Source organism: Dermacentor silvarum, chromosome 1 (assembly GCF_013339745.2).
Source record: "Dermacentor silvarum isolate Dsil-2018 chromosome 1, BIME_Dsil_1.4, whole genome shotgun sequence".
Lineage (NCBI taxonomy): Eukaryota > Metazoa > Arthropoda > Arachnida > Ixodida > Ixodidae > Dermacentor > Dermacentor silvarum.
In genome coordinates, this window is record NC_051154.1 from 340702263 (window position 1) to 340724980 (window position 22718).

Below are 22718 nucleotides of genomic sequence, written 5' to 3' on the forward strand. Positions count from 1 at the left end.
CATTCGCTCGCTAGCTTAATGAGGCTAGGGCCACCCTAGCAAAAATTCTAATAGAAGTTTGTATTAGTCTAATACAGTTTTGTATTAGTTGTATTAGTTTTGTATTAGACTAATAGAAATTTATTAGAAGTTTGTATTGGTCTAATACAGTTTTGTATTAGTTGTATCAGTTTTGTATTAGACCAATAGAAATTTCTATTAGTCGTACTGATTTACCTATAAGACCAATAGGCCCTGTATTAGTCTTATGCAAACAGTGTTGCGTGTCTACTAGTATCTCTGCTAGACTAATAGGTCCTATTGGTCTTATGCAGATTGTTGCTGGTCTGATACAACATGTATTGCTGGATTCCACAGCTCGTGTTTGCTGGTGAAAGTTGATGAAAAAAATAGACTAGTGGACCCCTTGCTTGCATGGAGAGCTGTTTCTATTTAATCACTGCACAATTAAAAATCAGGCCTGCTGTACAAATGTGCAGCAGACTGCGTTCGCACGTTTGCATTAGTTTCAGCGCACTAAGCTAGTGAAACTGGCCATCTCGGCAACATACACAAAAGCAACGTGCGCCAACATGGTCTTGCCAATTTTGCTTCACTGAACCTCGTCGCGATGAGTCGTTGAGGAAACAGCTAGTGTTTACAGCCCAGCGAATACTTCCCCATGAAAAAAAAACGAATTACCAGCTGTAATATGCAAGGCAGAATCGCGCTGCCCGGTCAACTTACGAATGACGGTGCAATAGCACAGAACACCCATGGCAATAGCAGCAACCATATTTGTTTGCGCTGAAGTTTCGTTAGTGTCGTATTTTCTGTTGAAGTGCGCAAAAAGTAAATGTAGAAACTTTTAACCTAAATTACTGACTTGATACCGCATATAAAAGGCCGTAATATTTATTGACATCAAAGAGCAGTATCGCAGAGAAGGGAACACGGCGGTTGGGAAGGATATAAAACTGCAACCGTAGTCAGCCATAGTTGCGCACAGCACGTGTGCAATGGCGGCCGCCATGTCAAGGCGAGGCGTCACGCGAGGCGTTCGTGTTAGTGAATGAACGATGTGTTTTTAAGGAACCCGTGGTGTTAGCGCCTGCACAATCTCATTCGTGCAGTAATATATTTGGATAGTTTTATCTATGGATGCTGTTAATACTTCAAAACAACGCAAGGCAACTGTTTTACCCCTGTCCTTCGCGGCTTTGTGGATCTATCAGCGTGCATCGATGTGCAGCGTTTTCCCTGGCGCCGATTTGCCATTTCGAGGTAATTATACTTCTTATTTATGCCTCTGTAGTACAGTATGAAGTGTTTTCTTCTTTTTTTTTAAATCCTGACGGTGGACATAAGTACTGTGCTGTTGGGCCGATAGCTGTTTGCGTTGCAGCAATAACATGCCTGTTTCTGACAACGCTGTGCAAGATTTCTGTCTAGAGTTCCTTATTAACTGCAGTTTCGATGGAACACACATCTTATGTTGATTTTGTGTGCTTTGTAATTGTCCTGTCACGTCAGGTAAGGTCATTGTTTGTTATAAATATTTTGAGCTAGCATACATCAACTGTCCTAAAATATTGCCGAGCCGCATTTATTCTAATTTGGAAGCAAATATTGCCAGCTTAAACGTTTCGTGGTAGAACTAGCACCCCTGCTTTCAACTGTTTCTATATGTGTGTATTTTTGTACCCAGGTTTTTTTAACCACTTCATCAAAAGGACGTCCTCTGGTCGAAGTCAACGAAAAGCTCTCTCACTCAAGATTGCTGACCTGACGAAGATCTCGAAAGAGGAATCTGTAAAAAGATATGCTGTGCTAATAAATGCTTCTAGAAATTTTACCTGTTTTTCGTTATCTGGTGCATTGCAACATTTTCTTTCACAGCTTATTAGACTTATTAGACTAACACTAATAGGCCTATTAGACTAATACACTAATAGACCTACTAGACTAATACACTAATAGACCTACTAGACTAATAGGCCTATTAGACTAATACACCAATATCTATTAGACTATTATAATACACTAATAGACCTAATAGACTGTATTAGTGTCAATAACCTAATAGGCTATTAGTTTTTGTATTAGAATTTTTGCTAGGGCACTAGGGCACCCAACAACCCCGTCAGTGTAAGGAGCGGCTCTGTGGTTAATGAAATAGCGCATGTATAGGATTTCAGTACTACTTCCTTAACACTCTTTAGTGCGATGAACTTCCAACTGGATTGAATTCGGTTGTTTTTGCTAATGTAGCCTGACAAAGCGCTGGACGCGGATAGAAACGGGACACAACTGCAATTTCCGGGAGATTTTTCTGTCAACCGTACAACCGGAAGAAATGATCCAAATCCGGGAGCCTCCCGGGTAATCCGGGAGACTTGGCAGGTATGCATTGGCTGCAGCCTTTCTTCATCACTCCTTGTTGATCACTTTAAATCTGTCTTCATTTTAAGCAAATTACTTGATCAGAAGAGAAACATTCAAGTGTAAGGTTAAATTGCCATACTGAAAAGAGAAAGGCTGCTGCTGCTTTCACTTTTTTTTAACCTGTTAAAATGTTGAAAAATCTGAAGCTGCAGCACTACCATAACGTTTGACTGCAGGACCTTAAGTAAGCTTGCACATGTTGCAAGGATCGCACGAATGATGAAAAAGGAAATTACAGGTATCATTTAAGAGACAGGAATGTCGCAGCATTGATTAGAAAGAATAAACACAAGCAGCTGATGCTGTTTGAGATGAAGAAGAGTTGGACAGTTAACGTAATGCATAAAACCGATGACCGGTGACCTGTTAGGGAAACAGAATATGTGCAAAGAGAAAGGAAACATAGCTGAGAGCAGCCAAGGATTAATAAGGTAGTGCGATGCCGTCAGGAAATTCAGAGGAATAGGATGGAGCCAGCTGGCACAAAACAGGGGTAACTGGAGATCGCTGGGAAAGGGCTTCTGTAGGCCTGCCCTGGACCTAAAACAGCCTTACAATGAGAATGGCTCGTAGGTTCTTTGTTGGTATGCAGCTGGTCAAATGTGTGTGCATGGGTAAACTTGCAATTATGTATATGCTAGAACCCCGGCAAAGATTTATGAACAGAAAAGTTTACTCTCTTTCCGTGCAGTGTGGCATGCAGCTGATGTATAACGAATCAATCTCACGAGAAAACAGCCCTCTTAGACACAGTCTTCAAACAGCAAACTTTGCACGAACAGCTTCAATAAAATGTTCATGATTTGCCTTGACCTGCTCAAGCTTCAGTCAGACCATGACTGAGAAAGCTGATAAAGTGAAAGGCAAAAATAACAGAAGGGTGTAAAGGCTCACAGTGCAAGAGTTGTTCAGCCCTATACAACACACAGTAGGCCATGCCTCACAAGCAGTGTTGCAACACTGGGCCACCACACCACAGAATGCGACTTACAACCAGTATCCACAAACAAACTGCATGTACATTCTAGGCAGACAGCATACTTTATCATGACTGAGTGTGCAGCTGTCTCCATCGCTCTAAACGGACTCAAGCATTGTTGATCATATGATCATAGCAAGTAGTGAATAAAAATCTGTTCGTCTGCAAAAGCAAGGATTTGCTACTGCATTTCAGTGGCTATATACAATTGCACATTAGAATGCCCTAAAACAATTCTGCAGATTGCCTGACACATGTAATTCACTATACAGCCAACACACTCTAATGTCACAACGTTCTGCTCCCATATGACTGCCTTCTGCATCCTGACACATAAAATTACTGAGAAACAAAGTTGAAACTAGTACCTCGAAAAAAAAAATCAAAGCCCCTTTCTTAAAGAAAGATGGTTGAACGTGAAGCTTTCACCCATGCAAACTCAATAAAAGTCAAAATCCAAAGTCAACAACCATGCAACGAACCCAAGAAATGCTGACTTTATTTTAGATCATGTAGCCATTGATTACAAGCACACTCACACTTTCACGAACTGCATGCCGTTGTCGATACACAGGATCGGCCTTACGGGCATGATCGCGCTCATGCTTACGTTCGCGTATGGCAGCCTCTACTGCCATGCGCTGCACCCATGGCCTACCCATGGTGACGGCCGAGAATGCATTGCGCGACGCACGTAATGCAATGCAGATATACACCGTTCGTCTAGGTAGCGCGGCATTACAGTTCCCATTTTTCTTATCGGTATAACTGTAAATGTACACTGTAGTGATTTACGATTATGTGTGCAGATTGTTCTATTGTGTGTGCAGATAGTTCTATTGTGTGTGCAGATAGTTCTATTGTGTGTGCAGATAGTTCTATTGTGTAAGTTGGCTTTCCTGCAGTGCGTTTTCGGCACTCACAGACAAATCAGTGAGACATAGAAAGCTTCTGTTGTGTTGGCAACCCTGTGTGCTCAAGTGTAGACTGCGGGCAACTGGCAACCAGCACTCCTGTGGCCGGTGTGGCGGACAGAGCCTCGCCTATGCCCCTCTGGCGAAGTTGTAACCATTGTGTCACGAACTATGCAACCTCTGGTCTGCCACAAGCTAGCGGCTTAGTTAATAAATATATAACAATTGGCAACAAGGCAAAACCACTGATATAGCAGCAATGACGACGCCAACGACAACGTTGGGCTCCGTGGGAGAATTTACACCAACAAGCTCCGGTGAGGTGGCATGGTCTTCGTACGCCGAAAGGCTCGAATTTTACTTCGAAGCAAATAACATAACCACGGAAGACAAGAAGTGTGCCGTGTTGTGCACAGTTTGTGGACCGGCAACGTACGCAGTCATTCGTTCCCTGTGCTCGCCAGCTCTGCCGTCAGCGACGAGTTACGCCGATATCGTTCAGAAGCTGTCGGCGCATTTCAACCCCAAGCCATCCCTCCCTGTGCAAAGATTCCAGTTTGGCAAGCGTGACCAGCAGCCAGGCGAGAGCATCGCCGACTATATTGCCGAGCTTCGTCGACTGTCGGAGCACTGCAACTTTGGAACTACCTTAGAAGATATGCTCCGCGACAGGTTGGTCTGTGGCCTCCGGGATGACGTCTTACAGCAACGGCTCCTCCCGGAGCCCGAGTTAACCTTTGCAGTGGCCCAGCAAAAGGCGTTGGCGGCAGAATATGCCCGAGAGACCGAGAAAATTCGGGGGGCCACGTTGGTGGAGTTATGCCGCATTCAGATGGTGATGACAGCGAAGCGTGATAGAGTGAAGCCTGAACCAGACAGCAAGCAGCACTCCAGCAGCAAGTGTTTTCGTTGCGGAGGACGGCATGCGCCAGATGCATGTCTATTTCAGCACGTGCAATGTCACTATTGCAAGCAGCGTGGACATATGGTGAAGGCTTGTCGGCAGAAAGCTCAGCGCTCTTCACCAGCACCCCGGACGGAAGGCAGCAACCAAGGTCAGCGACGCGGTGACAGGACGACGAACTTGTACGGTGTCTTCCAAATAGCATCGGAAGAACCCGCGTTCCACGTCACTGTTGAAGTGAATAGACAGCCCCTCGAGATGGAAGCTGATTCCGGAGCCGTATGTTCCCTTGTCAATGAGAGGACTCTGCGGCGACTGCGGGTATCCAAGCACAAGCTCCAGCATTGTGACTTGCAACTTCGTACCTACAACGAGCAGCAACTGAAGGTGCTAAGCTCGGTGACAGCCCAAGTCAACTACAGGGGCAGGCAGGAGCAGCTACATCTTGTCGTGGTCAAGGGAGCAGGTGTGAGCTTGCTGGGCTGGGACTGGTTTAAGGCTCTCAGGATTGAGCTGAAGGTCAATCAGCTGAGAATGGACAAGGTGAGCCAGAGCCCATCGCTCACTAGTGTGCTAAAGATGCACTCGAAGGTTTTTCAACCTGGTCTCGGGAAGAGCCAAGGGCCACCAGTACAGATGAAAGTGCAACCCCATGCACAACCCAGATTTTACAAGCCCCGGCCTGTTCCTTTTGCTCTGCTTCCACAGGTGGATGAGGCCCTGAACAAGCTCATAGGACAAGGAATTCTAGAGCCTGTCCGACATTCTGAGTGGGCCACACCTATAGTTCCGGTAGTCAAGAAGGACGGCAGTATATGAATTTGCGGTGTCTATAAGAGTACCTTAAATCTTGTCATTCATTGGGAGACTTATCCGTTTTCTACACCGGAAGAGTTGTTTGCAAAGCTGGCTGGTTGCTCCAAGTTCTTAAAGCTTGATTTCGACCAAGCATATCAGCAACTTGTCGTGGACAACAAGAATGCTGACCTTTTGACAATGTCAAGACATCGAGGACTCTTTCGAGTAATGCGTCTGCAGTTTGGAGTAGTGGTGGCTGTGGCCATATTTTAGCGGTACATGGAAGAGCTCCTTCAAGGTATCGAAGGTGTGCAAGTCTATTTAGATGACATTTTGGTAGGTGGCAAGAACGAAGAGCAGCATAACGCGCGTCTGGAAGTAGTGCTGCAACGCATACAGAACGATGGTATGCGACTAAATTAAGAGAAATGTGAATATGGAATGAATGAAGTTGAGTTTGTGTGATATAAAGTCAGCGGGGTGGGCATCCAACCAACTGACGACAAGGTGAGGGCTCTACATGAAGCACCTGAACCAAAGTGTAAAAAGGAACTGCAGGCCTTTCTGGGAGCTTTGAACTTCTACAACAGGTTCCTGTGTGGAGCTGCACACACACTAAAACCCTTGCACAGGCTGCTTGATAACAATAGCAGCTGGAAGTTGACAAAACCAGAGGCAGAAGCTTTTCTTCAAGCTAAGCAGCTGCTGCTGCTTGTCAACTGTCCTTGCCCATTACAGTGTCCAGAAGCCACTGATACTGGCCTGCGAAGCTTCGCCTTACGAGCTTGGGGCAGTGTTGAGCCATGTTGACGATAATGGCTATGAGGTGCCAATAGCCTATGGCTCTCGAACAATGACAGCTGCAGAAAGGAACTACGCACAGACGGACCGAGAGGCCTTGGCTATAGGTTTTGGCATTAAGAAGTTCCACAAGTTTACCTATGGCCGTCATTTTTGCATTGTGACCGATCATAAGCCTTTGCTGGGTTTATTGCACCATGCAAAACCAATGCCCCAAGTTTTGTCACCAAGGATGTTACGATGGTCACTAATGCTCTCTGCATATGACTATGAATTAGAGTATAGGTCCGCACGAAGCCTAAGAAATGCAGATGCCCTTAGTCGACTACCTGCAGCAACAGACACTAGCTCAACTGATAAAAAAACTGGTCGAAGTGCGAATGCTGGAGTCAGCACCAGAAATTGCTTGGGATGCCCACAGGATCGCCCAGTGCACATGGAGCGACCCAACCTTAGCTAGAGTTCAACGTTGGGTTGTGAATGGTTGGCCTCATGGAAAACTGGAGGAGGGATTCAAGCCATTTGTTCATCGGAAGCACTAACTTTCAGAGTACACTGGCTGTCTTCCGTGGGGCTGCAGGGTGGTTGTTCCGAACGGAGCAAGAAGTCATGTTTTAGAGTTGCTGCACAGCATGCATCCTGGTATTGTGCACATGAAAGCCTTGGCGAGAAGCACGGTCTGGTGGCCAGGAATCAACGGAGACATCGAGAAAAAGGTCCGAGCTTATTAGTGCTACCAAGAGACAAGGCCAGAACCACCACGTGCAAGGCTGCATCCCTGGGAGTATGCAAAGAACCCATGGTCTAGGATCCACATTGACTTTGCAGGACCATTCCAAGGGACTGTTTTCCTCCTAGTGGTCGACGCGCACTCCAAATAGTTGGAAGTGCTTCCTCTGAAATCCATGTCATCGGCAACTGTGTGCCGCAAGTTACGTGCATTGTTTGCAGTACACGGTGTTCCGGACACCGTCGTGTCAGACAATGGAAGAGAATTTTGTTCGAAGGAGTTTCAAGTGATCATGCGCGACAACCAGATCCAACATGTCAGAGTGGCACCTTACCACCCATCTTCCAATGATCAGGTTGAACGCATGGTGCAGGAAACAAAGCAGGTTCTGAGACGCATGAGTGGTGGAGACATGGACACTAAACTGGCTCGTTTCTTGTTAAGCCAACATGTTCTGCCACACTCAACAACAGGCAAGAGTCCTGCTGAAATGCTGATGGGCAGAAGACTCCACACTGTGCTAGACAAGCTGCACCCAGACCTGCTGGGGGAGATGATGGATAACAGAAAAAACTGTCTCAGCAAAGCAAACAGAAAGTGCGATACTTTGAGTATCAACAGCCCGTGTTCGTCCAATATTATCTAGAGGGTCCAAAGTGGTTGCCTGGTGTGGTATGCGACATCACTGGACCTTTGTCTTATAAGGTTCGTACGATAGACGGTCGTCTTCGGAAGCGTCATGTCGATCAGATAAGAAGCAGAGAGTGGAACGAATATTCTGATCAACCTGTAATGGTGTTGCCAAATAAGACCACTGACCAACCACCACAGCTTACAAACCCTCCTGATGATCCTGAGGGACGAACTCAGCCAGCTGAGGTTGTCGACACCGCGGACACCACGGAAGAACTGAGTCACCCTCATCACCACCTGCCACACCCTCATCACCACCTGTCTCAACCCCGGTGGAGCCCACCGAGCAGTGTGGCCACCCTCAGCGCATCAGATGACCAAGCTACCTGAAGGACTACGTTAGCTAGGGGGAAATAGTGTTGTGTTGGCAACACTGTGTGCTTAAGTGTAGACTGTGGGCAACTGGCAACCAGCACTCCTGTGGCCGGTGTGGTGAACAGAGCCTCGCCTACGCCCCTCTGGCGAAGTTGTAACCATTGTGTCACAAACTATGTAACCTCTCGTCTGCCGCAAGCTAGTGGCTTAGGCTTCGCTGTAATAAAGAACAGTGCTAATAACAGGGCGAAGAAAAGAAGAGACCAACACGGTGCTGTGTTTGTCTCCTCTCATCATCGTCCCGTTTTTAATGCTGATTCCTTCAAGTTCCTTAATGTACCAATCAGCCCAAATGAACATGCTTCTACAGAAACTAGATCGCAGAAACTTTTCTGCAGTTAACTATTTTGGCCACTTTGAGGCTAGCAGGTATCTTTCCTAGGGTTTGAGCATGAGCCCTTTAACCGAATGTAAGAAAAACATTAAAACTTGAAAATGGCTCATCAGTATTCCTTTAAGTACCTCTGCAGACCTCATTGGGTAAGTTTTTCGCCAAACACTACAGTGTTTCTCCCATTATGCTCAATAAGCCCAACGCTTGAACCAGGTCTACTGCAGCAGAAGCTCTGAACTGTTTTGAAAACACTTTGCACATTCATGGCCTGTGAATGCACATGACCTGTGAATGCACATTCAGTGCATTCACCATCTCAGGGGTATCCTAATTTGAGATTTGTGGCATGGCATGTCTGTCTAGCTGCTGCTGATGCATGTGAAAAGTGCACGGCTTCACAATGGGACAAATGCTGGGTGAAGCACATCAGAAGCGGAAGGAAGCCAGAACAATCTTATCACTAGTATATATTTTACCAACCCGTAGGAATGGCAAGGAATGATTCAGCTAGTTACAGTTAAACCTGGATATAATGAAATTGACAAATTCCCGAAAAACTTCGTTATAAAGTGGATTTCGTTATATGCAGGTTCGGCACGAAAAGTCGAAAAAGAAACGCTTACCGTATTTACTGAATTCTAACGTGCACCTGTTTTCCGTTTTTGTCACAGCACTCATCCTTGGAATGTCACACCAGGTACTGGATGCGTCAGTGGCGCACCGACGGGGAGGGGATTCGGGGGTTGTAACCCCCCCCTGAGGCCGACTTATCCCCCCCCTCCTTTTTTTTAACCCCTTTTCTTTCCTTACGCATTTGAGTACTGCAACTAAGATGTAAGACCCGCAATCGTCTGTACACTCGCAAAAAGCGCATTTAAAAAAAATTTCCCGTGAAGAAATTGAAATTAGTGCTGTTTAGATGGTATTGGCAAACTGTCAACCCCCCCCTGGCAGAGATCCTGGGTGCGCTACTGGGATGCGTGGACGCGTGTCGTTTCGCACAAGCGCGAGGCATTGGAAACGAAGAGCGAGCGTCATGATGGCGTCATAGCGCCATCTAGTGTTACAGTAGAACCCTGCTGTTACGTTCCCGGGTGCTGCGTTTTCCCGGCTGTTACGCCGTTTTAGGCCGGTCTCGGCACAGCTCCCATAGAACACAATGCATTAGTAACCCCACTGTTGCGTCGCAACTGTGGGACCGTTCCCGCATCATATGTTGCGAACTGCCACCCCACGCCGGCCCGAGTGGCCATTTTGACTTTTCATGTCGCTTGGCTTGGTGGCTTGACGATGGCATTGGCCACCCAAAGTGCCGGGGACGACAACTATGACGTATTTTCCGTTTCCGCCAGCACAAGTATGGCCCTTGAGATCTGTATTTGCTATCTAAAGATGGTGTCTATGATGCGTTGTGGCCCTAAAATTGGTTTTCGATCATAGACGTTTCGTATAAAGTCCAAGGGCGATAACGCAGTCGCAGAGCGCCGTATGTGCGAATGAAAACGTGGGAGGGGAGCCGACGACTGCGTCTAAATCTCATGCGCGCAAAAAAAGCAGGGAGGAAGCGCGGCGTCTTCCATTGCGCTCGAGGCACCAGCGAGGGGGAGGGAGGAATAGCGGGTGGCGTACTGTACTCTGGCATCAACTGCGTACTGCGTGGCGTGCGCGGTCCGTATCTTGAAAGCGACCTGCGTTGGGGCAGAGTCTAGGCAGTGTAGGTGCATCGGCGGCTCGTAGCTTTGTGCGTGCCGAGTGTTCTCGGCGCTCAGTTTGCGTTGAGGCTATAGACAACAGCACGAAGGTCACTTCGCTCGCTTCTGCAGTGGTGCTTCCACACGCCGCCAGCGTTTGACAGCGCGTGTCCGCGCTCATCGAGTGTGACGTGTCACAGCGTCTGCCACCACGTCGGCAACATCAACTGGAAAAGGAGAGTGCCGGCTTGGAGGGCTAGGCCAGCTGCAGCAAGCGGCAGGATCAGGTTTGAATGAAGGGAGGGGGAAAGGTCACGCCCGCAGCGGCAAGATCGCCGGGTCGAGGGATGCAGGCCTGCCTCACACTCGCTCACATGCACGCACATGTGCGCTCGCTTCGCATTCCGTCACGGTGGAGAAGGTGCTTCCGGTTGCTGCTCGTGCAAAAATGACAAAATTTGGGGCGAAACCTCTAGGTTGTCGGTGGGGAAAATTTGTTATTTCTAGGGGGTCTCCTGCTGCCACTTCGTTACGTAAAGGTCTCAAATACATGTGCTTCTATGGAGTAACGGCGGGGAATAGAAAACCTTCATTATATCCAGGAATTTGTTATATGGAGGTTCGTTATAAGCAGGTTTAACTGTATGTGACAACCATTTCAGTCCAGCCTATGCTGCTTGGAGTGTAGCTGCACGCACTGTTACTATTTTCTAGTGTTCCAGCTGATTGGTCATTCTTTTCGACCTTCAAAGTAATGAAATGGATGCCAAAGGAAAGGAAACGCAGTCAAGAGTTTTGCTTGAGTATTACCAGATAACAAAATTTGCAGGCACAGAATGAAGTCAGCCCACTCTCGAGAAATGACTGGGAATCAATGGGAGAAATCTTCCTCAAGCAGCAGACATAAATATGCTGCTCCTTATGGCGACATTTATACACAGGGAATGTCCAGAAAATCATGCAATTTTATCCATAAAAGATTCTTATTCAAGATATTGTTACAAATTTTATAAATTCTTCTACGTAGTCCCCTTCGGTATCTACACATTTCTGCCAGTGACTCTGCCATGCAGTGTATACATCTTGGAAGGCGTTGACAGGGACCTCGTTTAGAGCTTTTGTGATGGCGGTTTGGATCGCTTCGATGGTCCCATAACGGACTCCTTTCAGACTGGTCTTGATTCTCGGGACAGGAAAATCTACGCTGGAGCCAGGTCAGGACTGTAGGTGGGCAGCGTTGCCAAGTTGTGCTTGGCCAGGAACTCCCGAATGCGTAGGCAGGTGTGACTGGGACATTGTAGTGCACGTTAAAGAACCCCAGATGGTCAAAATTAATCTGGAGCCCTCCACTACGGCGTGCCTCATAATAAGAACTGGTTTTGGCATGTAAAACCACAGAAAGAAGAAGAAGGTGTGACTGGGAGCACTGTCACGGTGCCCCTGCCAGGTATCGGCAATCTTCTTTTGCGTTTTTTCTTAAATCTCTCGAGTACATTAACGTAGTAGACAGCATTGAATGTCTGCCCTTGGAGTACGAATTCTTTGTGAGCCCCTGTTTTGATGTCGAAAAACACAATTAGGATGGTTTTCACTTCCGACTTGTTCATTCTTGCCTTCTTGGGGCGAGGGGACTCTGAGGTGTGCCATTTGGAACCTTGGCACTTCTTTCTCAGGGTCATACTCAAATAGTCATGCTTCGTCGCTGGTAATGACATTGTCCAAAAAATGAAATTTAATTTGCACACGTTCCCAAAGGTCACTTGTGATCATCGCTTGGTTGTTCTCGTGGTCATCAGAGAACAGTTTGGGAACCAGCTTGGCACACACTTTCTGTGCGCTCAAACTTTCTCTAACGATGTTGTGCACAGTGGTTTTCAGACTAACGAGTTTTTGTTGTCATCCTCACACTCCTTCGACAGTCGGTGTCCAAAATAACACAAACACGAGACACATTTTCATCGCTATTGCTGGTAGATGCCCATCCAGAGTGGAATTCCTCGTCCACCTCTTCCCGGCCTTCCCTAAACGACTTCAACCACCTGAGCTAGACACTGCTGAAAAGCTGAGAGTGCCCCCCCCCCCACCTACCCCAACCAGTCTCAGCACGCTGGCACCAATAGCAGTGCCGCAAAAAAATTATTGCATTACTCTCCGGACACACCCTGCATATATTAAAGTGAAACTCTTTTTGCTCACCCTCCTAAGTTTGGCATGGTTGCTGCTGGGAGAGTCAGTAACTTGGCAGATATCATTGCATGAATGTTTATATATGCAAAGTGCACATGTGTGCCAAATGAAGGTACCAGCATATGGGCTTGCACATACAGTCGAATCCAGATATATCGAATCCGGAGGGGATCACAAAAAGTTTGATATATAGGTAATTCAATATATAAAATACAGATTATACAAAAAAATTTTAAGGGGATTTTACAGTTATTCGTTATAAACAATAATTCGTTATTTGTGGGTTCGATATATCTGGATTCGACTGCATTGTATGCTCACAAAACAAAGTAGTACAAGTAAGCGCACCTCTGTTCTGCATGAAAAAAAAAGAAGGAATTCTGGCATAAAACCTGAACATATCCCATTGGCTCACAGATATATCTAAATCACATCGACCTGTTATTAAATCACAACATTACATTCAACAGAGTCCTTGATTTAATTTATTTTGTGCGATTTAGCCATGCAATATGTGCCATTGGGTGTGCGCCCATTCTAGGCCAATCCTCCAGAATAGGCATGTGACATTGTGACACAAGACAACACAAAAGTTGGATGAGAATAAAGTTGCGACCTCTGGTGATTAACACAGACATTGCATAAAATTACATATGGCATAGAATTAAAGTAAACAAAATTGTATGCATCACCATTAGTTATAAAGCATTTAATTAACCACTTCCCTAAATTAAGCTTCCCTTTACATAGATTCCAACATGTGTGTTGGACCTGCATATTTTTGTTAACTTGAGCGGAAATGCCATTCAAATTGGAACTCAGGCATATAAACCTAAAATAGTTTTTTTGAAACTGCTATATATACAATCTTGATTTCCAAGCTTACGACAATATGACTACCAATGCAGCCTGTTGTTTAGATCAGGCATTAAAACATAGTGTGCAGAACAAAACTTCTTGTCTTCCCACTACTAAGACAAATTAGACTAAGCTTGATTATCCTCGGCAGGTTTCCTATTATGGCAAACAGTCTCGCAACACCGTTTATACATTAGGCTGACCCAGTTAACTCATGAGAGCTGAGCAAATAAGTGCTTACCAGCAAGCCTAGCACCTGAGACCAGCAATCCAAAAGGTAGGCAGAGCATGGGAGTTGGCCGCAATCTTGGAAAGAATGAAACGTGAAGATGAAAGTGCGCCGAGTGGCCGAGATGTGTATCGCAATTTCTGTCTGCTTTCTCCTTTCTTTATGCGTGTTTTTCTTGCACAAAAACTAAGTACATGGTAAAGAAGGTGCGTAACAAAACTTGACCGGCTCCCTAATTCTTCTACATATGACAGACCTGATACTGACAATAGAAATACATTCCAAGCTGTATATACATTTTGCCTAAAAAGCTTCGCTTTAAAATGAACAATTGTTGTACCTTTGTAGAACAAACTGCTTTGGTATGCAGTGCTCGTTCTGCACGAATACACTTGTAAGCTAATAGATCAATGCAGGCCATCAGTGTGTTAGGTCATCATGCCATGTTGGTGAAGCAGTGCACTGACCAGGGGCGGTACTCTGTAAGAGTCTACCTAGTGGACTGTCCATTTCGGCAACTGTTGATTTGCTGCTGCTTGACGTGCAGGAAGGAGACTGGCTGGCACCTTCCTGCACGTCAAGCAGCAGCGAATCAACGGTCGCCGAAATGGACAGTCCACTAGGTAGACTCTTACAGAATGCCACCCCAGGACAAGATAGAGAGACACAAGAACACGACACTTGCTGCTGTGTATCTGCGTCATGTCTTGGTCAGTGTACTGCTTCACCAACACGGTATAATGAATAATCATGACTTGCCCAGCTTTCCACATTACTGAAGTGTATTAGGTCTAGTTCATAATTCAATTAGACCAATACAAGCTATCAGTTTTACCAGTGTATTAGGTAGGTCTAGTTCATAATTCAATTAGACCAATACAAGCTATCAGTTTTACCAGTGTATTAGGTCTATTATTCTACAGACCAATACAGGCTATCAGAATTATTAGTGCATCAGGCGTCTTGCATAACACCATGGAACAATAAAGGCTATCAGCTTTATTGGTGTACCAGGTTTATCGTTTCATAATCTGATAAGATGAAACCTATAGAAACCAATAAAATATTTCTATTGCAATTTTTCCTAGGGAACCACATGCCTACATGCCCACATGCATGTGGAAGGATCTAATACCTCACGTGGTGAAAACTGATGCGTAGCAGTGGGGCAGTCACATGATAGATGGGGGTTATTGACTCACCGGGTGACTTGTACATTTCTAAGGTAGGCTTGGTGGACTTCCGAGAACCACTGGACCAGGACGAAGGCCTTGTGGGTGCTGTCACAGCATTCCTTAGAGCAAGCTGCATCGCACAAACACGACATCCAGTTGACGAGCACAATCACACCAAATCTAAATTTAACGCAAGAAAGCAAACTAATGTATAACAAACACATTTACCAGAGCGTAGCTTTCCTGGTCTTACCTCACTTTGTTTTGCATCTCATATTGCACCGTAATAGGTAAGAGCCAACTAGACCAGCAACATGTGTTGATGCCAGTGAGCAAGTGCGGACAATGGAACTTGTCTGAGTAAGCTTGTTCAAAGCAGGTACCCCTCTGTTGTCCTTCCACCATCTGGACCTAAGTGGAGATTGATGAGGTGATGCTTTGTTGCAAACAGGATTACTTTTCATAAAACTCGACAAAATGTCTGTAACAATGTAGAACAAGCCTGAATTCGTAAACTTTTATGAAAAATTCTGTAAAGTTGGCAGGTATGTATGACAAACATGTCAAATTAAGAATGTTGTGGGCACCTTAACAGTGGGACTTGGTCTCAGAATTGGGGAAAGCTGAGAAGACATGGAGCACAAATAGAAGGGAATGTGTCACTGTTTCTCATTAGCAAAGGCACCTTGAAGGGCTGTCACTTTGATAGACAAAGTGGGGAGCCATTTTAAAACTAAATTGTGGGGTTTTACATGCAAAACCATATGACCATGAGGCAGGCCATAGGGGGGGCTCTGGATTAATTATGATCACCTCGGGCTCCTTAAAGTGCACCTATATTGAAGCACACGAGCGCTTTAGGATTTCGCCCCCAATAAATTCCGGCCACTGCAGCTGGAAATTGAACCCATGACCTTGTGCTTAGCAGCGCAGCGCTATGGCACAAAGCCGCCGCGCTGGTTTAGTTGGGAGCTGTGAACAAAGCCGAGGAGGCTCTGAAAAATGCTTTCAAGCGTTCCAACAGGGCAGCTTGGAAACGGGAAATAAACAGTTTTGTTCAGACTGTCCTGCATCGATAAACCTGTAAAAATGTTCTTTTCCCTTTCTCCAGACAATGTTTCATTCATGTCTCCTTCATTCGTGTCTTCTTCAAGTCCTTCAAAGAGAGAACAAAAGTTTCGCATTACAATGCAACAGATTGTCAACTTTCTGGGGTTTTATGTGCCAAAACCAATTGTGAGGCACACCGTAGTGGAGGGCTCCGGATTAGTTTTGACCACCTGGGGTTCTTAAACTTGAACTTCTATGTATACAACACATGCCTTCAGCTTGGAGTGGTGAAGCCCCATGAAGACACCCTACTTCAAGATCATAACTAGAGACCGCAACTTAGGCAAAATGCCCACTTTTTCCTTACATCCTTGTTTGTACATTCTTACACAGGGAAAGCTAGGTTAGGAAAAGCTTTGGATGTAAAGGTCGAGTAGCAGATTCACTTTAACACACGTTTCATTTAAATGTATTTTCATCTCTAGAAACTGAGCAACCTGCAGTTTAGATGGCGTAGCACACGTTCACATGTGCAGGCAGCACGGTCACAGCTGCGTTAATTGTAGTGCCAATGTCATAAACGCGCCTAAACGTGTTCACGAATTTCTGCGCGCGAAATAAAATGTACAGGGTTGGAGCGATTTGACGGCCGCGGTCAACAGCTCAGATTGCGGGGACCTACACAGCCGGCGTCGCCGTCCGGCCGGTACCTCGCCGGTCCCATCACCCAGCCGAGGCGATCGCTTCTATCACCGCTCCTGGCGACACATAGCAATCGGCTAGTTTGTTTTTCACATGAAACAGTACTTAATCGAAAAAAATGCCGAACTTGCGCGTGTTTCGTAAAGCCACGCCCCGTACTAAACCACGGGCGTGATCACGAGCAACGATCCGACGGCACTTCGTCTCGCAGACGGAAAGCAAACACCGGCCGTCTCAGCGACGCGGCTCAGCTGGCTTGCACGTCTCGTTTACTATTCGCACCGACGACACCGAGAAAAACTTATAATTCATGCGAGCCTGCGTTAAGCGTGTTGTCAAGTCGCAGCTTCGCCCGAAAGGCGAAGCATCGACTGCGATAGCAAACTAGTGGACATCTATACGAAGTAATGGTAGTAGTTTTATCGGCCGTATGAACTGCATACGAACTAAATTAACAAGCATGGAGACACGCGCGCACAAGCTAACATTAACGCATCTCACTCGATGACCGCGGAAGTTCGCTGTCAAAAGCAGCGAGCGAATTGACTTACGTTCCTTCGATCGCATCAACGCGAACTAAACCGAGAAAAACACAGCGCAGGAGTGTGCCCCGCCGCAGATGGCTTTCAAGATACAGCAGGAGAAAGCAGGCATACGCGAAATCAGAACGCTTGCAAAACATAAAAGATCAAAGAGAGAGAGAAAAAAAAAAGAGGCCCACTGCGTTTGTAGAGTCGAACCGCAACCCCCGCTACTATAACGGTTCACGCTTTTCATTTTTTTTTTGCAGGGCATGCGGGGCGAGAGCCGCGTTGGCTTGCCGCGACTCAGGCAACGTATGTACATATGTACAATTAACGGGGTCGCAGGCCTCATCCCAAGCACGCACCTCTTTGCCGGACGCCAGGCAGAGGCGGCTGCTTGTACCCATTACCGGTGGGTGGCCGGCGGCGGGGATCGAACTCTCCACCTCCCGTTGCCGTGGCGGGCGTCCTAACCACTAGACCACGGCTGCGGTGAAAACCCGACCCTACACTTCACATTATGAGCTTACGACAAGTCAGACTTCACTCGATGATGATGATGGCAGTAACAAACGCGTTTTCGGTTTTGGTTTGCCTCGCAAGAAGCTGTTCCGCCACTGTGCTCAAAAGGCTTTGCAGCTAGGGGGGCAACGGTAAAAGGCGACACGTTTACGGAGCTGCCGCTCAAGGAGATGTGCGTCCTCAAGGAATGGAAAGGGTCGGGATTATATGACAATTCTATTACAATTACATTCCTGGGCCGGTATTTGGTAGCGATGCCTTTAAGGTAATAATGCCTTTTCGCGCTTATCGCGTTTTGTCAGTGGTCAGAGCGACGGTCCGCTCGCGTTATCAACGGGATCAGCCGACCGTGAGCGGTGGATGATAAGACTATTCTAAAATAAGTCATACGGCATCGCTACAAAATCGCGGCCCTGGCTTTGTCAGTGTTCTGAGCTGCGACCCCACCTTACGTTCTCTCATTAGCTGAGCTCGGGCGCCATTTAGGGCTGGATGAAAAGGAGGTTCCGTGACATGTGACGAGATAATCGCAGCTTCCGAGACACATGACGACTCGGCGAAATAAACAGTTAATTTATAGGATTCTCGACGATAACGATGTCGGGGGAATCGTGTCGGCTGTTGCACAGCTCATCGCTGCCTGATAAGTGGCACTGTACGTTCATTTTCTTTTTGTTCACTGACGGTCTCTGCCTTGTTGCAGTTTTGGAAGTGGCAGCCATGCCTGTGATGCTTGTGCACAGCTGACTCAGCAAGGGATGGTGCAAGGCAGTAGTTACATGGGTTTACCTTTAACGCTTGAATTAGAGCTACCACTGGCTGAAGATACGATCATGGTTTTGCTAGGCGCCTGCAACCAGGTAATCATCGAGTGTGACAAAGCCGGATTGCAAGCGCATCAACAGGCTTCAACGGCGAAGTGGTGGCTACAGTAACGAACAACGTAACACAGGCGATAATGACGCCTGGAGATGCAATAAAGGTCGTGCGCAGGGGCGAGCTGGTAGGGTAATATGCGGAGAAATGTAATCGAAGTAAAACATTCGCAGCCGTTTTCTGAACCACGGTGAACGCTAATGAGCTTGTACAGCTTCAGTAATCATAAGTCAAATCTTATAATATTAGAAAGATTCCAACGATATATACATCGCATGCGCTTAACGTCACGACCGTAAGGATGTTCGTTAAGACTGCAAGCCGGCCTAGCCTCGTTATAAATGCATTGAGCACTCCGTTCCTCATCACCACTACAAAGCGCTATCGCCAAGACAGGAAGGCCGCTCTAACAGACCATGCCTGCACGAATACTTAAAGAAAAAAAGTACACTGAGGCGACTGCCTCTGAACACAGACCTCTGGCTTTTAACATGGATATTTCAGATTTTTTAGACTACTGTACAAATTGTCATTCTACCTGTTTTTATTTTTTTGTCACTGACATTTCGTTGATGTACACGTGCCCACAAAATAACTCGGAACGCCGGACCGGTGGCCGCTCGTCGGCGGAGCACACCCGCGGAAAAAAGATAGCCTTGGTCTGCGCATGCGCAGCATCCCTAGCAAGCAAGCCTCGCTTCCTAGTGCATCTAGATAGGCGTTGCCATGCGCCAAAAAAACTTGCGGGTTGTCCCTCTTAGCGCTGCGGCAACACATCTGGCGGCAGGGGGGGGGGGGGGGCCTGTAGGCTACAGCGTGCTTGCGGGCTGTGCAGCGTAATCTCTAAACACACGCGTAATCCTTGCGGCGTATTCTCGTCGGCATCTGCATTCATTCTAAGATAGTCATGCTTTCTGGATAGCTTGCGTGGATGGAATCCATGAGCGTTTATAACTTTTAATTATAACTAATGTATTGCATATCTGAGTCAATTATTTGACTCAGATATGACTCAAAAGAAACTGAATCCATAGCTTATCTTTCATGTGGACGAGCGCCACGGCTCGCCGATAATAGCACTGTATAGCGCACTTTTCAACCGGATTATCGTGTTGCGCGAAGTATTTGTCCTTGTGCAATTATATTCCGAGCCGAATTTACTACTTGGTAATAAAAACAGAACTTTGACAGAACACGACGGCTCCTTCAACAAGGATGGCCTAGTGCAGTAATAAAAAATTTTTTAATTACATCAAATGACATATTCCAACACGCCAATTTCATGCACAGCAATTAATATTATGCATGCGGCCCTATAATAAAGGTCGTTTCTATGCTTCGCAGTCATAATGAACATAGAATATATATATTGTGCGCTATTTGTTTGCGAAATCTGCCCGCTCCGCTGCAGTTTTAGTAGGGAGTACTCTGTCTGCGTTGGTTGGCGCGAACATTCAATTTTTCGTTCAGTGTGGTGATACGCTGCTAATCAAGGGGGTGTTCAGCTGTGCGAGTTGAATGTTTAACAAAAAAGAAAAAAAAACGTTCATTGGGGTCTTATATCGATTGCTAAGACGACTTTGACGGCGAAAGCTTTGGTGCGTTGACGTCACTTCATTTGAGATTGTTTCATTATGTAGGTTAATTATTTCAATAACTACTATTTGGTCGTGATTCGGTTTAATTGTTTTCTTACTTGATGTTACGGAGTCTTTAATTGATCCAAATTAGTATGTACCTGCTCTTTCAAACTCTTAATTAGTCTTAATTTGGCGTGACCAGTCTTAACACGGAGCCTCGAATTGATGTTAAGTAGTCTCTATTACTGTTCGCAACCCTTAATTACTTTTAATTTATCGTAATTATTCTTGGTTACTTAGTAATTCACTTTAGCACGCTTTAATAAAGGTGTCGTATGTTGTCCGTGTTCTGGTCTTGTTAATTACCCTAATTACATTTATTCGAGTTTGGGACTCTAACTACTCTTAATTACTTTCAGCTACTTGGTGCTTAATTCACTTTTACATGCTTTATTGAACGGTAGAGGTGTAGTATGCCGCTTTCTGATTTTTGCTACCGCAGGTGTTACCCACGATGGCCACATTCCGCGACTAATGAGCCAGTTAAGCGTTTCGCTTTAAAAGGCGCCGATGCCCAGTAACGCGCACGCACAGCAAAGCTTATGCTCCATCGCGTGCACAGCGTTTTAGAGACCGCATTCGCACAGCCCCCCTGTGACAAAGCCAAAAGGCGCCCAACGATATTCTTTTGGAGCAAGGCAACGCTTACTTAGATGCACTGGGGAGCGAGGCGAGCTTGTTAAGGAGACCGCGCATGCGCAGACCCTGGCACCATTCTTTCACCGGCGCGCTCCACCGGCAAAAGGCCAGCGGTCCGGCGTTCCGAGTTATTTTGTGGGCCCCTGTACTTTACTGCTGTAACACCCAGCTTCTATTTTGATAACTGCTTTTCAAATTATGAGTATACCCGTTTTCTCTGACTGACACTTTATTGATTTATTTTACTGTTGTAACACTCAGTTTGTATTTTTGATAACTTATTGTTGTAACACCCAGTTTGTATTTTTGATAACCTATTGTTGTAACACCGAAATTGTATTTGTGATGCCTCAAAACCCACCCTGTAACGGCCTTATGGCCAACAGTATAAATAAAAATAAAATATCCCGATGTTTCGTAAGTAAAACTAAATGCAAACGACGAAATAAACAATTTTCAGGTGCCTACCAACGTCGCAAGTGTTAGCGTCACGTAGGCACAATAAAAAAGTACAGGCATTTTTTAGTACCCTTCCAAGAAAAATAAACATCGTTAATGCGCGGCTAACCAGTCGGGAATAAAAACCTAATACCCAAGCCACAACAGTGCGTCCGACATACCGTTCACAAAACAGGCAGCGCTTGTTAAACGCGACAGACAGTCCTTGCAATGCGTCGTACAAGTTAAATGCACGGTGAGACCAAACACACACGAGCCCGAGAGCAAGTGTAAGCAACATCGTGGAAACCTCCCGCTAAACCTAAGCGACACCCTACACGTAATCGCAAAGGTTGTACTAAACAGTAGAAACTCGACAGACGTGCCGAACAGCTCTACATCTTTGGCCACGACTGCACAGTCTAACTGCGAGAAAAATTCAAACAGGCTTTTATGTGCGTTCGAATGGCAGTACTCACGAATCGACCTCCTCCGTGTCTGTATAATCCACAGGACAGCGCGCACCTCGAAATTGCAGAACGTTGCCGATAGCACAACTCTAAATACGCACTCTTTTTTTGTCAATTCAGGCTACTTCGTTGAGTCGAAGCAAATTCGAAGCAGCGCGCGCATTTCTCGACAAAAGAAGAAGAGCAGCAGCTTCAGACGCATGAGAGTGCGGCCGACACGAACAGGCACGAACCTCGGAAGACCGTTGACCATGGCCGACAACTGTCGCTTCTGCACGATAACGCGCACATCCCCTCGAACACAGTAATTACGCAGGTGGTCTTTCGGGTGCTTCGTAGTCTGCTTCGGACAGTCCACTGGATAGGCAGCAACACACCGTGGATGACGGCGCACATGACACGCAAGCATCCGCCCTTTGTTCTCTCTTTGTGCGCCGCGAAATCCGACATGATGCCGCTGACCAGCTAACACACCGATGGCCGTGCCTCCGCGGGAGCGACTAAATCCCCACCAGAACACACCAGCAGTGTTGCTGCGGGTTCCCTAGATTTGCGAGGCGGAGATGTCCCTAGTGAAGTCAAGTGACGGCGTGCCGCACACGTTTTCTTTTCGCCTCTCCCTCCTCGTGCGTGCGTGCGTCAGATTTCAACATGTGTGCACGTAGGCGCAAGGTTTAACATTGCTGCTTATTCGGAAGAGAAAGTGAATAAATAAATGAAACTATTTTCTTATTTATGAGCAATCTAGGTTAGCACGTGTTACGA

The 22718-nt window shown here is 46.2% G+C and overlaps 1 protein-coding gene across 1 annotated transcript in view; it reads right to left on the reverse strand.

The window, feature by feature from the left end:
* Window positions 1-22430, reverse strand: part of LOC119453642 (uncharacterized) — a 127836-nt gene extending 105406 nt beyond the window's left edge. Inside the window, exons 1-3 of the mRNA XM_049660479.1 lie at window positions 21963-22430; window positions 15120-15222; window positions 13930-13994 (exon numbers count right to left, since the gene is read on the reverse strand). Coding sequence (XP_049516436.1) covers window positions 13930-13978 — 49 coding nt within the window. The 5' untranslated portion in view covers window positions 13979-13994; window positions 15120-15222; window positions 21963-22430. The remainder of the gene's footprint in view (window positions 1-13929; window positions 13995-15119; window positions 15223-21962) is intronic.
* Window positions 22431-22718: the final 288 nt, after the last annotated feature.